Genomic DNA, 13,047 nt, shown 5'->3' on the forward strand with positions numbered 1-13,047 from the left:
AATTTTACTGAACTTGGTTATTAGTTCTAGTGGAGTTTTTTAATAGATTACTTGGAACTTTCTATATTCAGGATCATGCTATCTACAAATAAACACAATTTTTCTTCTCCCTTTCCAATCCAGATGCTTTGTTTGTTTGTTTGTTTTAATGTACTTGCTATAACCTTCAGAACAATGTTAAACAGAGATGGCAATAGAATACATCTTGCCTTGCTTCAGATCTTAAGGGGAAAGCAGTATTTCACTAGTAAATATAATGCTGGGTGTAGATTTTTCATAAATGCCCCAGATGAGGCCAAGGTAGGAGGATCACTTGAGCTCACGAGTGCAAGACCAGCCTGGGCAACACAGGGAGACCCCATCTCTACAAAAATTAAAAACAGCCTTCTGAAGATGAGTCTTATTGAGGGCATTTGGCTTTGTAGATGAAATTCTGTCATAGAGAGGGTCTTATCTCCTTGGTTGACTGGTTGGTTAGTTGATAAGCATTACTTGAGCAGCAACGGAAAATATAAGAGCAATATCCACAATTTGATCTTGGGGATCTTAAAAATTCTAAGTAATGAAACAGTCACTCACCAAGTATATATTCATAATTTTCCATATGCTCAGCTCTGAGTTCTCCCTAACAGGAATTTAGCCAGGTGTGGTGGCATGCACCTGTAGTCCCAGCTACTCAGGAGGCTGAGGCAGGAGGATCACTTGAGGCCAGGAGGTTGAGGCTGCACTGAGCAATGTTCATGCCACTGTGCTCCAGCCTGGGGGGCAGGGAGAGAGAGAGAGAGAGAGAAAGAGAGAGAGAAAGGAAGGAAGGAAAGAAAGAAGGAAGGAAGGAAGGAAGAGAGGGAGGGAGGGAGGGAGGAAGGGAAGGAGGGAAATGAAAGGAAATACACAAACTGGGAAAAATGAATGAAGTGTCTCAACATGGATAAATAAATCTTGCCAACAGGTTGAATTATGCAACAAGCAGACACACCCTTCTCGCTTCTTAGTCTCTAGGACACCATCAGTTCTTCTGTGGCAGGTAGATGCAGAAGCACCTGCAGACCAGAAGGCATGCCCAGTATTCACAGGGGCAGGCATGGGAATGTGCTCAGGGTGACACCACCTAAGGTAAAAGTTCCCTCGGCTTCCTAAAGATGTGTGGTAATGCATTGAGAAATCATTCCATTGTTTTCCTACCCCAAACCTTTATTAAAGCTTCCTTCACGTCCTTGTTTCTCAAAGAGTAGATGAGGGGGTTCAGCATTGGGATAACCACTGTGTAGATCACAGCAACTGTGCGGTCCTGGGTCAGTGAGTAGCTGGACCTGGGGCGCAGGTACATAAAAAGTGTTGTGCCAAAGAAGAGGCAGACAGCAGTGAGGTGGGATGCACAGGTGGAAAATGCCTTAAACCTGCCCTGGGCTGAGCTCATTCTCAGGATGGTGTTCAGAATTAAGATGTAGGAGATCAAGATTGTGAGGGTGCAGCTCAAAAGGTTGAAACCAGCAAAAATGAAGAGCAGGATCTCACACAGTGAGGTGTCTACACAAGACAGGGACAGGATGGGTGGTCCATCACAGAAGAAGTGAGTGACCACATAAGCACCGCAGAATTTCAGACTAAAGATACAGCTAGTGTGGATAAGAGAATTGAGGAATCCTGCACTGTAGGAGCCCACAATCAGCGAGGCACAGACCTCAGGAGACATGACGGTTGGATAGAGCAGGGGCTTACAAATAGCAGCATAGCGGTCATAGGCCATGGCAGCGATGAGATAGCACTCACTAGTGGCAAAACCCGCATAGAAGAACATCTGAGTCATGCAGCCAAAATAGGAGATCACTTTCCTCTTGGCCAAGAAGTTCACCAGGGTCTGGGGCACAACTGTGGAGGAGTAGCAGAAATCCAAGAAGGAGAGGCTCTTCAGGAGGGAGTACATGGGTGTGTGCAGAGTGGCACTCACATGGATCAGGAGGAACATGACCAGGTTGCCCAGCAGAGTGGCGGTGTACATGCCCAGGAACACCACGAAGAGCAGCTTCTGGAGCCGGGGGTCAGTGGTGAGGCCCAAGAGCTCAAACTCAATCCCTTGGCTCAGGTTTGCCCCTTTCATGCTTCTCCAGTGCTCTGTGGTGGAGAAAGAAGGCACCACTATAAATTAGATTGAACACCTGGGGCTCTCACTGAGTTTAATTCTGCCTAAGGACAGCCTTCTGAAGATGAGTCTTATTGAGGGCATTTGGTTTTGTAGATGAAACTCTGTCATAGAAAGGGTCTTCTCTCCTTGGTTGGTTGGCTAGTTGGTAAGCATTACTTGAGCAGCAGTGGAAAATATAAGAGAAATATCCACAATTGGTCTCGAGGATCTTAAAAATTCTAAGTAATGAAACAGTCACTTACCAAGTATATATTCATAGTTTTCCATATGCTAAGCTCTGTGTTCTCCCTATCAGGATTTCAAGAGTGCCTGACCTCGGGAAGCTTATATTCTATAGACAGTATATTTTGTGTTTAAGCCACACATACTGCAGTGTCAGACTGCCAAGGTTCAAAGTTGGGACTTTGCCATTAACTAGCTGTGTAATCTCGGGAATGTTACTTTACCTTTCTGAGTTTCCATTTTTCCATCTGTGAAATAAGGATAATAGCACCTGTCTCTAAAGATTATTATAAAAATTCAATGAGTTATTTCATGCAGAGAACTTGAACAAATTCGAGCACTTTGAGGAAGTTCAAAGAAGGTTAGCTATGAGCATTCTCACTAAGAAGATAGACCCAAAACCTAAATAAACATGATAAATAAGATGAACCCACAACAAAGCTTAGCAAGCAACCTACCACCTAACAGTATCGACAGAGACATACGTGTTATGTAAGCGTTACTAAACAGGCCTTCAGAGAGGCTGTAGATGGCTCATTGGGTCAGCTATAAAATTGGCTCTGTGAAATCAGCACTAGCCAGGCAATAACGTGAGTAATTAAGGTAACAAGGGCTGAGAGTGTGGAGGGGTGAAGGTGGTATAAGACTGCATGTGGGATCCTCCATCAACAGGAGAGTCTCTTCATCATCCACAAAGCTGACCATCATTTCCAGAGAACAAACTTACCCTGGACTCAGGGGATGTTGCGGCCAGCAGGGAAGGAACGAAGTGAGTGAGGCTTTGTGAAAATGTCTTTTCTATTTAGAGAGTGAATAAGGCTATGAATGCATCACCTAAACACCACGCTCTCCTCTGCCCCATTGGCTCCTCTACCACAGGTCTTCCCAAGTTACCTCTGGGCGCTGAGCCAGTTAAGCACCCCGTGCTCTTGGGTGAAGACTCTCAGTTACAAAGACTTTGAAGCCAACAGATGTGGCTGAGTAAGACAAAAAAGGTCAAAAGTGAGCTGCCTCCTCCTGCCCTGAGGAGAGTAAGTGAATAACACACCTGTGAAAAGTGTTGGAAGAATTTGGAAGAGGAAAGAGCTGGATTGAGCAGGCAAAGATTCTGACTAATTCCAATGGCATAATTTCCAGAATCATCAAACAAACTGGGCAGGAGAAGATGCTGGACATATGTATAACTAAATTTAGTTGTCAGGCAGGGAATGAGGCACTATTTGTGTTGATAGAATACTGTGACTAGTGACAAGAAAAAAGCTTTTAGAAATGCCCAAAGAGGTAACACGCCCTAATAAAATTGAGACACAAAATATAAGTGCAAATTTGAACACAGAACGTTAGCAATTGCTTTTAGAGCACGTGGAATGCAATTATGTGACTCATTTCAAGTCACTTAGATGTAACATTCAGCTATCCTTAATCTAACAGCTGCCATTGTATAATAAATCCCACTATTGTAGAATGTGGGCAGCCCTAGATTTGGGTTGCAAATGTCTTTGGTGCCATTGGTGACAAAGGCCAATTCGACTTCAAGGCAAATTAGAGGAATTCAGATAAATGACTGTAAAATTCCCAGAGTGGAAATAATTTGCAGGCACTTTAAGAAAATAGAGGCCGGGCACGGTGGCTCAAGCCTGTAATCCCAGCACTTTGGGAGGCCGAGATGGGCGGATCACGAGGTCAGGAGATCGAGACCATCCTGGCTAACACAGTGAAACCCTGCCTCTACTAAAAAATACAAAAAACTAGCCGAGCGAGGTGGCGGGCGCCTGTAGTCCCAGCTTCTCGGGAGGCTGAGGCAGGAGAATGGCATGAACCCGGGAGGCGGAGCTTGCAGTGAGCCGAGATCGCGCCACTGCACTCCAGCCTGGGCGACAGAGCGAGACTCCGTCTCAAAAAAAAAAAAAAAAAAAGAAAATAGAAAGGTGGTCATTAAGAGTGGAGTAGAATTTTGAGACCCAGCTTCCCATCTTCTTTCTTTGGTGGGCTGTTTCAATTTAGGTAACAGGTCTGCAAGTATCTCTCTGATTAAAAGAACAAAAGAAGAGAAAAACAGGAATGTGTGCAATGCTCAGGACAATGTGGATGAGGCAGGAAGTGTACCCTGGGATGGAGTGGTGGGATGGGATGGGGTAGGGTGTTGGGTAATACAGTGGATAGCTGGTCAGAGCCTCCAGATTTATCACTTGCTTTAAACCCACTCTCTCCCTCTTCTGCTCCCCTTTCCTCTTTCATCTCTCTTCTCCAATCTGCACTAAATTCAAAATTCTTCAGAATTTAGAGTGACTCAGGGAAAGGATTATGGAGAAATGGGCATCTCTGACAGTTGTTCAAAGGATGCTGCAATTACCACTATTTCTATTGGCTGTAGTTTGTACCTGTGAATGAAATGTAGGAGGAAAACTTGAAGGTGATCTTATCATATCGGAATGGATTATGGAGTGGAGTGCATAAGAATGAGAGCAAATGCCTGGGGCCTGTGGATGAGGGAGGCATAGGGAAGAAGCTCTATGTATACCCTCCTCCCTGGGATACCACAGTGAGAGCACACTTGGATATGAAGGGCAGGCAGCCAAGGAAAGCAGCCAGTGAGACTCCTTGAGCAACAGTGATCCCAAATAATTGTTCTTAAACAGTAGGCTGCCTTGCCCAAGGTTCACAGGAGAAGCTTGTTATACGTGCAGATTCCAGGTCCCAACCCACAGAAAATTTGATCCAATAGGTCTATAGCTTGGCCCCAAAGCCTGGTGATTCTGAATGAGACAGGAGGTCTCTGAACCTCACTCTGAGAAACACTAAACCATGGGGTACTTGCAGGAGCACACGGATCTTCCTGAGCCACATATACATGTCTCTTCCCAGCTTGCTAGACTTGTCTGTGTCCTGGGAAATCAGCCTGTGGGTAGGATGGTCATCCTGGACACGCTCTTCCCTCCAGAAGACATATCTGTGGTTCACAATTTCCAGAAATCTGGGTTACTACCTGATGATAATCTAACACCAGAGCATTTCCTCCTTCAAAGTTGCTTCAGATGGCCTTCAGCAAACCATGTAATTCTAGCAAAGCGCCTGGCTTGATGTCAGAGCTGCTGCTGTGGGGGTCAGAACACAAGTCTTCCATAGAAGCACAACGAAGACAAAGCCAGACTCGTTGTGTTCATAGACTGAGTCTGGGGATCAGAGCCTGCCACTGGCTTTAGTCTCTCACGTTGTCAGAGGTGCGGGGCAGCCCCACTCCCTGCGAGCTCCTCACACTGATCTTGTGCTGGTGGGAGCCACCCCAGAGCCACCTTTTCCCCTGGCAGCCCAGCAGCTCACCACTGGGGAGGAGGATGCATTCACTGATTAAAGTTTAAAAGGCAGGTGAGGAAGTGGGACTAATTAGCCCCACGAAGGCCCATTAAAGTGTTTGAAAAGTTACTAGCATCTCTGAGAGTCTACCCATGAGGAAACAAGGGGCTGGGAAACTGGGAATGAGGGGAATAGATCCACACAGATCCCTGCAAATATGCTGAGCACTCGCCCCAAAACACTACTCCACCTTCACCCTAAACTTAACTCTTACGTGATTATCTGTATTTCCTCGACACTGGAAAACCAGGTTTTTCTTTTTTCTGTGCCAGTTACCCAATGTACATTTGTGCTGTAGATGAGAGCTGAGGACCTTCCTGCCCTTCAAGATTATAGTAAAGTTAGAGGCATGTTATGTGGTTCCCAAATATTTGGGAACTTTCTAGGTATCTTTCTGTTATTGATTTCTAATGTAAAAGTATATAGTCAGAAAATACATTGTGTATGACTTGATACTTTTGAATTTATTGAGATTTACTTTAAGGCCCAGAATAGGACCCATCTTGGTGAATGTTCTATGTCCACTTGAAAGGAAACTATCTTCTGTTTTGTCGAGTGGAGTGTTCCATCTGTAACTGCCAATTAGGTCAAGTTGGTTGGTATTGTCGTCCAAGTCTTTCTAATCTGCTGTTAATCTCATCCAGAGTATGTTTTCATATCAGACATTGTAGGTTTCATCTACAGAAGTTTGTTTTCAGTCTCTTTTTATATCTTCCTGTCTTTACATTTTTTGTACATATGGAATACCATTATAACTTTAATGTACAGTACAGTTTTGAAATCGGACAACTTGTTGTCAAATCCCTGCTTAACAATTTGTTAGCTAGGTAACATCTAGAAAGTTTATTAACTTTGCTAATACTCAGTTTTCTCACCTGTAAAATGTGGATGATAATAGTACCTGCCTCACATACCTGCTAAGACTGAATTTAATAAGACAACATATGTAATGATCCCCACAATAAATATTTCTTATTACTGCTTAACAAAGCACCCTAAAACTTAACGTTTTAAACCAATCACATATTTGCTCAAATATCTGTAATCTTGGCTGGGCTCAGCTGAGTGGTTAGACTGCTGATGTCACCTGAATTTATTCATGTGGCTACAGTCATCTAGAGCCTCAATTAGGGCTGGATGGTTCAGTATGGCTTCACTCACATGCTTCAGCGTGAGGGGCTGGAATAGCTGGAGGCAAGCTAGACCTTTCCCTTCATAGTATCTTCAGCAGAATTATCAGACTTTTCATCACATGGTGGCTCAGGGCTCAAAGAGAGATATAGAAGCTTCCAAGCATCTTAAGGCTGGACTCTGGAACTCTTCAAGATTATAATAAAATCAGAGGCATCTTATGTAGTTTCCAAATATTTGGGAATTTTCTAGGGATTTTCTGTTATTCATTTTTAATTTAATAGCATGTGGTCAGAGAATACACTTTGTATGACTTGATACTTTCAAATTTATTGAGACTTATTTTAAGGCCCAGAATATGATCTGTCTTGGTGAATGTTCTATGTCCACTTGAATGTTCTATTTCAACTTGAAATGTTGAGTGGAATGTTTTATCTATAACTTTCCAATTAGCTCTATAACAACCAATTAGGTCAAATTGGTGGATATTGTTGTTGAAGTCTACTACATCCTTTCTAAATCTGCTGTTAATCTCATCCAGTGTGCGTTTTCACATCAGACATTGTAATTTTCATCTACAGAAGTCACCAGTGTCACTTGCGCTACATTCTACTGGTCAAAGAAAGTCAAATGGGCAGCACAGATGCAAGGGGGAAAGAAAATAGACTCTATCTCTTGATGGTGGCAATGGCATGTATGCATAGGATTGTGAAGAACTGTTAGCCACAAGAGTGTCAGTCAGAAGAATCGCCATGTTTGCGAAAGATTTGGCATAATAGATCACAGTTGATCATAGTAAATATTAGCTATCATTATTCTTGAGTTTATATAAACTTGGAGTTGAAGATGTAGCCAAAAGGGCATCAACATAGGTAGGAACTGAACTTAAACAAAAAAAAAAGCCCAAAGTGAGACAAGGAAAAATATTTGTGTTTGGGTTTCTTTCTTTTTTTTTTTTTTTTCTCACTTTTTTTTTTCTTTTTTTTTTTTTTGTTTTGAGGCAGAGTCTTGCTCTGTCAGCCAGACTGGAGTGCAGTGGCATGATCTCAGCTCACTGCAACCTCTACTTCCCGGGCTCAAGCGATTCTCCTGCCTCAGCCTCCTGAGTAGCTGGGATTACAAGCATGTGCCACCACGCCCGGCTAATTTTTGTATTTTTAGTAGAGACAGGGTTTCACCATGTTGGCCAGGCTGGTCTTCAACTCCTGAGCTCAGGTGATCCGCCCACCTTGGCCTCCCAAAGTGCTGGGATTACAGGCATGAGCCACTGCGCCCGGCCTCTGTTTGGGTTTCTTAAGAAGGCCTGGAGGAGAAAATAAAAAAAGAGGAGTGAAGGGAGAAAAATGATAAAGAGAAAGAGAAGAAAAGAGAAATCTTATAATCGAATTTACCTACGGGAGACTTTAACTTCCGGCCAAGACGGAGTCATGGGGACCAAATTTACCCCCCTACCTAAAACCACATCAAAAATTAAAAAGAAAATAACTTAAAAATACATAAAACAGTTTTTGGGATATCAGACATGACACAGTGAAAGACAATGACCCCAAAAGGTGGGAAACAAATGAGGTGAACACAACAGTTGCCCCAGCTTACTGCCTTTGGAGAGTTTCCAGACCACAGGGCAGAGAGGGCGGACTGAGATGGATCCTGGAGGACACTCTGACTTGAGAAGGAGCTGGTACTTTGGAAAGATCTATGGGGCCAATGTTCCTATGACAGAGTACTAGACAGAGAAATTTCCATAAAGGGAGAACCCCAGAGGGCCCTCTCTCAAGTATTCATAAGAGTAGTGATGAGAGGACAAAGGGAAGCGAAGCCGGAGCTGCGGGCGCTTTTTCTGCCTGCAGTGTCTCAGATTCATTCTTAGGAACTGAGAATTTAATCTTCTAAAATGTCAAAAAGACCACCTTATGCCCCACCTCCCACCCCAGCTCCTGCAAAACAAATGCCCAGCACACCAGCGTTTGTGCGATACAGTCCATACAGTCATCTCGCCCACAACAACTACAGGCTGGGAGCGAACCCGGGTGCCAACAGCCGGGTCAGGCATCCTCTGGTATTATGATTCCAAAACCACCAAAGCCACCAGATAAGCTGCCGATATCCTACATGAGGTACAGCAGAAAGGTCTGGGACCAAGTCACGGCTTCCAACCCTGACCTCAAGTTGTGGGAGATTGGCAAGATGATTGGTGGCACGTGGCGAGATCTCACTGATGAAGAAAAACAAGAATATTTAAACGAATACAAAGCAGAAAAGATAGAGTACAATGAATCTATGAAGGCCTGTCATAATTCCCCCGTGTACCTTGCTTACATAAATGCAAAAAGTTGTGCAGAAGCTGCTTTAGAGGAAGAAAGTCAACAGAGACGGTCTCGCATAGAGAAAGGAGAACCTTACATGAGCATTCAGGCTGCTGAAGATCCAGGTGATTATGAATGATGGCTTTTCAATGACGCATACAGCCACTGCCTGTTTCCAGAGAAACCACAGCCTCGTCAATGAAATCCTTAGTGACAGTGTGGTGCTAGACATTTGGTCAGTTGTCACAACTGCTAGAATGCAGGTCCTCAAACGACAGATCCAGTCCTTAATGGTTCATCAGTGAAAACTAGAAGCTGAACTTCTTCTAATAGAGGAACAATACCAGAGGAAGAGGAGGAAATTCCTGGAACGCACAGATTCATTTAGCAATAACTTAAAAGGTTGTGCGATCTGAAGGTAGAAGTGGATATGGAGAAAATTGCAGCTGAGATTGCACAGGCAGAGGAACAGGCCCGGAAAAGGCAGGAGGAAAGGGAGGAGGCGGCAGACCAAGCTAAGCACCTCTAAGTTTTCTACTTTATTTACTTCCTGTCTCCTAACATTTGTAAAGCTTTTGTCTGGTCAGGTATGTCTATGTTCTTTTACTCCACAGTTTAACTGGCTACATTTTTACTTTATACCAAGTTCTCTTCAAACACTAAAATTCTCCAACAGAGTGCCCCTTCCTAGTGTGAATGAGGTTCCTAAAGGTACTCAGACCATAATCCACATGTTATATGTAACAATTAACTGGTCAATCATTTCTACATAATACATTTAGCTGAATTCTCCTAATAAATAAAAAGGTCAACTGTCAGCAGGAATGATTCCATTCCAACAAGGTGGAGAAACAGGGGCATGTTTCTCCAACATTCCAATGGAGACAGAGGAGACATACCTTGAAGAAATGACAGAGAGCCAACAGAATGGTGAAGAAAGCACATCTACTCCTTAAGACAAGGAGAGTGGGCAGGAGGGGATCGACAGTATGACAGAGGAAGGAAACAGTGATAGTAACACTGGCTCGGAGAGCAACAGCGCAACAGTGGAGGAGTCACCAACAGATCCCATACCAGAAGATGAGAAAAAAGAATAAATGTTGCCTTGTTTTATGTGTTCTAAATACTTTTTGAAATGAAAAAAAAAAAATGTTTTTTGGTTTAAAAAAAAAAAAAAGAGTAGTGGTGAGTACATCATATGGAGAAACTACCCAAGGACAGGGAAGGAACAACCTGAAAATACCAGAGGCAACATTGCCCAGTGCTTACAGAGGGCCAATTACAGTGCCGGTTCTACCAGCTGGACAGGAAAAGCTCATAACTCATGGGGGTTTGGGTGTTCCAGAAGTTATTTCCTCAGTATTGCGGAATAATTAGCCCTAGACTGACCCTGCTGTGGACCTGCCTAACAAATCGTGAAGGCAAGACCAAAAGGCTCAGACTGTTGCCAAATAATTTTAACTGCGTTCCAGAACCAAAGACACTTATAGGATTATAAAAATATCCACCACTCAACAAGATAATATTCACAATCTCTAGCATCTGAAAAAAGATTATTTAGATTTGTAAAGAGACAGGAAAACATGACCCATGAAAAGAAAAATAATCGACCAACTGAAACTGACCCAGAAATGACACAGATGTTAGAGTTAGTACAGAAGCACATTAAAACAGTTATTATAATTGTATTCCATATGTACAAAAAATAAGCAAAGACAAGAAGATATAAAAAGAGACTGAAAACAAACTTCTGTAGATGAAACCTACAACGTCTGATATGAAAACATACTCTGGATGAGATTAACAGCAGATTAGAAAGACTTGGACGACAATACCAACCAACTTGACCTAATTGGCAGTTACAGATGGAACACTCCACTCGACAAAACAGAAGATAGTTTCCTTTCAAGTGAACATAGAACATTCACCAAGATGGGTCCTATTCTGGGCCTTAAAGTAAATCTCAATAAATTCAAAAGTATCAAGTCATACACAATGTATTTTCTGACTATATACTTTTACATTAGAAATCAATAACAGAAAGATACCTAGAAAGTTCCCAAATATTTGGGAACCACATAACATGCCTCTAACTTTACTATAATCTTGAAGGGCAGGAAGGTCCTCAGCTCTCATCTACAGCACAAATGTACATTGGGTAACTGGCACAGAAAAAAGAAAAACCTGGTTTTCCAGTGTCGAGGAAATACAGATAATCACGTAAGAGTTAAGTTTAGGGTGAAGGTGGAGTAGTGTTTTGGGGCGAGTGCTCAGCATATTTGCAGGGATCTGTGTGGATCTATTCCCCTCATTCCCAGTTTCCCAGCCCCTTGTTTCCTCATGGGTAGACTCTCAGAGATGCTAGTAACTTTTCAAACACTTTAATGGGCCTTCGTGGGGCTAATTAGTCCCACTTCCTCACCTGCCTTTTAAACTTTAATCAGTGAATGCATCCTCCTCCCCAGTGGTGAGCTGCTGGGCTGCCAGGGGAAAAGGTGGCTCTGGGGTGGCTCCCACCAGCACAAGATCAGCGTGAGGAGCTCGCAGGGAGTGGGGCTGCCCCGCACCTCTGACAACGTGAGAGACTAAAGCCAGTGGCAGGCTCTGATCCCCAGACTCAGTCTATGAACACAACGAGTCTGGCTTTGTCTTCGTTGTGTTTCTATGGAAGACTTGTGTTCTGACCCCCACAGCAGCAGCTCTGACATCAAGCCAGGTGCTCTGCTAGAATTACATGGTTTTTTTTTTTTTTTTTTTTTTTTTTTTTTTTTTGAGACGGAGTCTCGCTCTGTCGCCCAGGCTGGAGTGCAGTGGCGCGATCTTGGCTCACTGCAAGCTCCGCCTCCCGGGTTCACGCCATTCTCCTGCCTCAGCCTCCCGAGTAGCTGGGACTACAGGCGCCCACAACCGCGCCCGGCTAATTTTTTGTATTTTTAGTAGAGACGGGGTTTCACTGTGGTCTCGATCTCCTGACCTTGTGATCCGCCCGCCTCGGCCTCCCAAAGTGCTGGGATTACAGGCGTGAGCCACCGCGCCCGGCCAGAATTACATGGTTTGCTGAAGGCCATCTGAAGCAACTTTGAAGGAGGAAATGCTCTGGTGTTAGATTATCATCAGGTAGTAACCCAGATTTCTGGAAATTGTGAACCACAGATATGTCTTCTGGAGGGAAGAGCGTGTCCAGGATGACCATCCTACCCACAGGCTGATTTCCCAGGACACAGACAAGTCTAGCAAGCTGGGAAGAGACATGTATATGTGGCTCAGGAAGATCCGTGTGCTCCTGCAAGTACCCCATGGTTTAGTGTTTCTCAGAGTGAGGTTCAGAGACCTCCTGTCTCATTCAGAATCACCAGGCTTTGGGGCCAAGCTATAGACCTATTGGATCAAATTTTCTGTGGGTTGGGACCTGGAATCTGCACGTATAACAAGCTTCTCCTGTGAACCTTGGGCAAGGCAGCCTACTGTTTAAGAACAATTATTTGGGATCACTGTTGCTCAAGGAATCTCACTGGCTGCTTTCCTTGGCTGCCTGCCCTTCATATCCAAGTGTGCTCTCACTGTGGTATCCCAGGGAGGAGGGTATACATAGAGCTTCTTCCCTATGCCTCCCTCATCCACAGGCCCCAGGCATTTGTTCTCACAGCTGGAAACTAAACTCCTTTTAAGAAGGGTCTCTATGATGAGAGTTATAGATATACAGTGAGAGACCCGTTTTAAAAGGAGTTTGGTCTCCAGCTATGAGAGGAATGAAAAATATTATTCCTTAAATACATAAAATGAAGGTATCTTTAGACATTGTGCCACCTAAATTACAAGACTTCAGTTGTCCAAGCAACTGAAGTTCCCTTTCTTCTTAACTGTCACCTCAGAATTTTGCTTTTGTCTTCT

The 13,047-nt window shown here is 43.7% G+C and overlaps 1 protein-coding gene and 1 pseudogene across 1 annotated transcript; one reads left to right on the forward strand and one right to left on the reverse strand.

Annotated features, from left to right (window-relative positions):
• Positions 1-1,090: 1,090 nt before the first annotated feature.
• Positions 1,091-2,289, reverse strand: OR5AU1 (olfactory receptor family 5 subfamily AU member 1). Its single transcript, XM_015453310.3, has one exon. The coding sequence runs from the start codon at positions 2,096-2,098 to the stop codon at positions 1,163-1,165; it is 936 nt and encodes a 311-aa protein (XP_015308796.3). The 5' UTR covers positions 2,099-2,289; the 3' UTR covers positions 1,091-1,162.
• Positions 2,290-8,655: 6,366 nt separating this feature from the next.
• Positions 8,656-10,306, forward strand: LOC102139418 (SWI/SNF-related matrix-associated actin-dependent regulator of chromatin subfamily E member 1-like; annotated as a pseudogene).
• Positions 10,307-13,047: the final 2,741 nt, after the last annotated feature.

This window comes from Macaca fascicularis, chromosome 7 (assembly GCF_037993035.2).
Source record: "Macaca fascicularis isolate 582-1 chromosome 7, T2T-MFA8v1.1".
Classification (NCBI taxonomy): domain Eukaryota; kingdom Metazoa; phylum Chordata; class Mammalia; order Primates; family Cercopithecidae; genus Macaca; species Macaca fascicularis.

Excerpts from the sequence above, each read along its gene's own strand:
- OR5AU1 (XM_015453310.3), bottom strand. The coding sequence starts at position 2,098 with ATGAAAGGGGCAAACCTGAGCCAAGGGATTGAGTTTGAGCTCTTGGGC.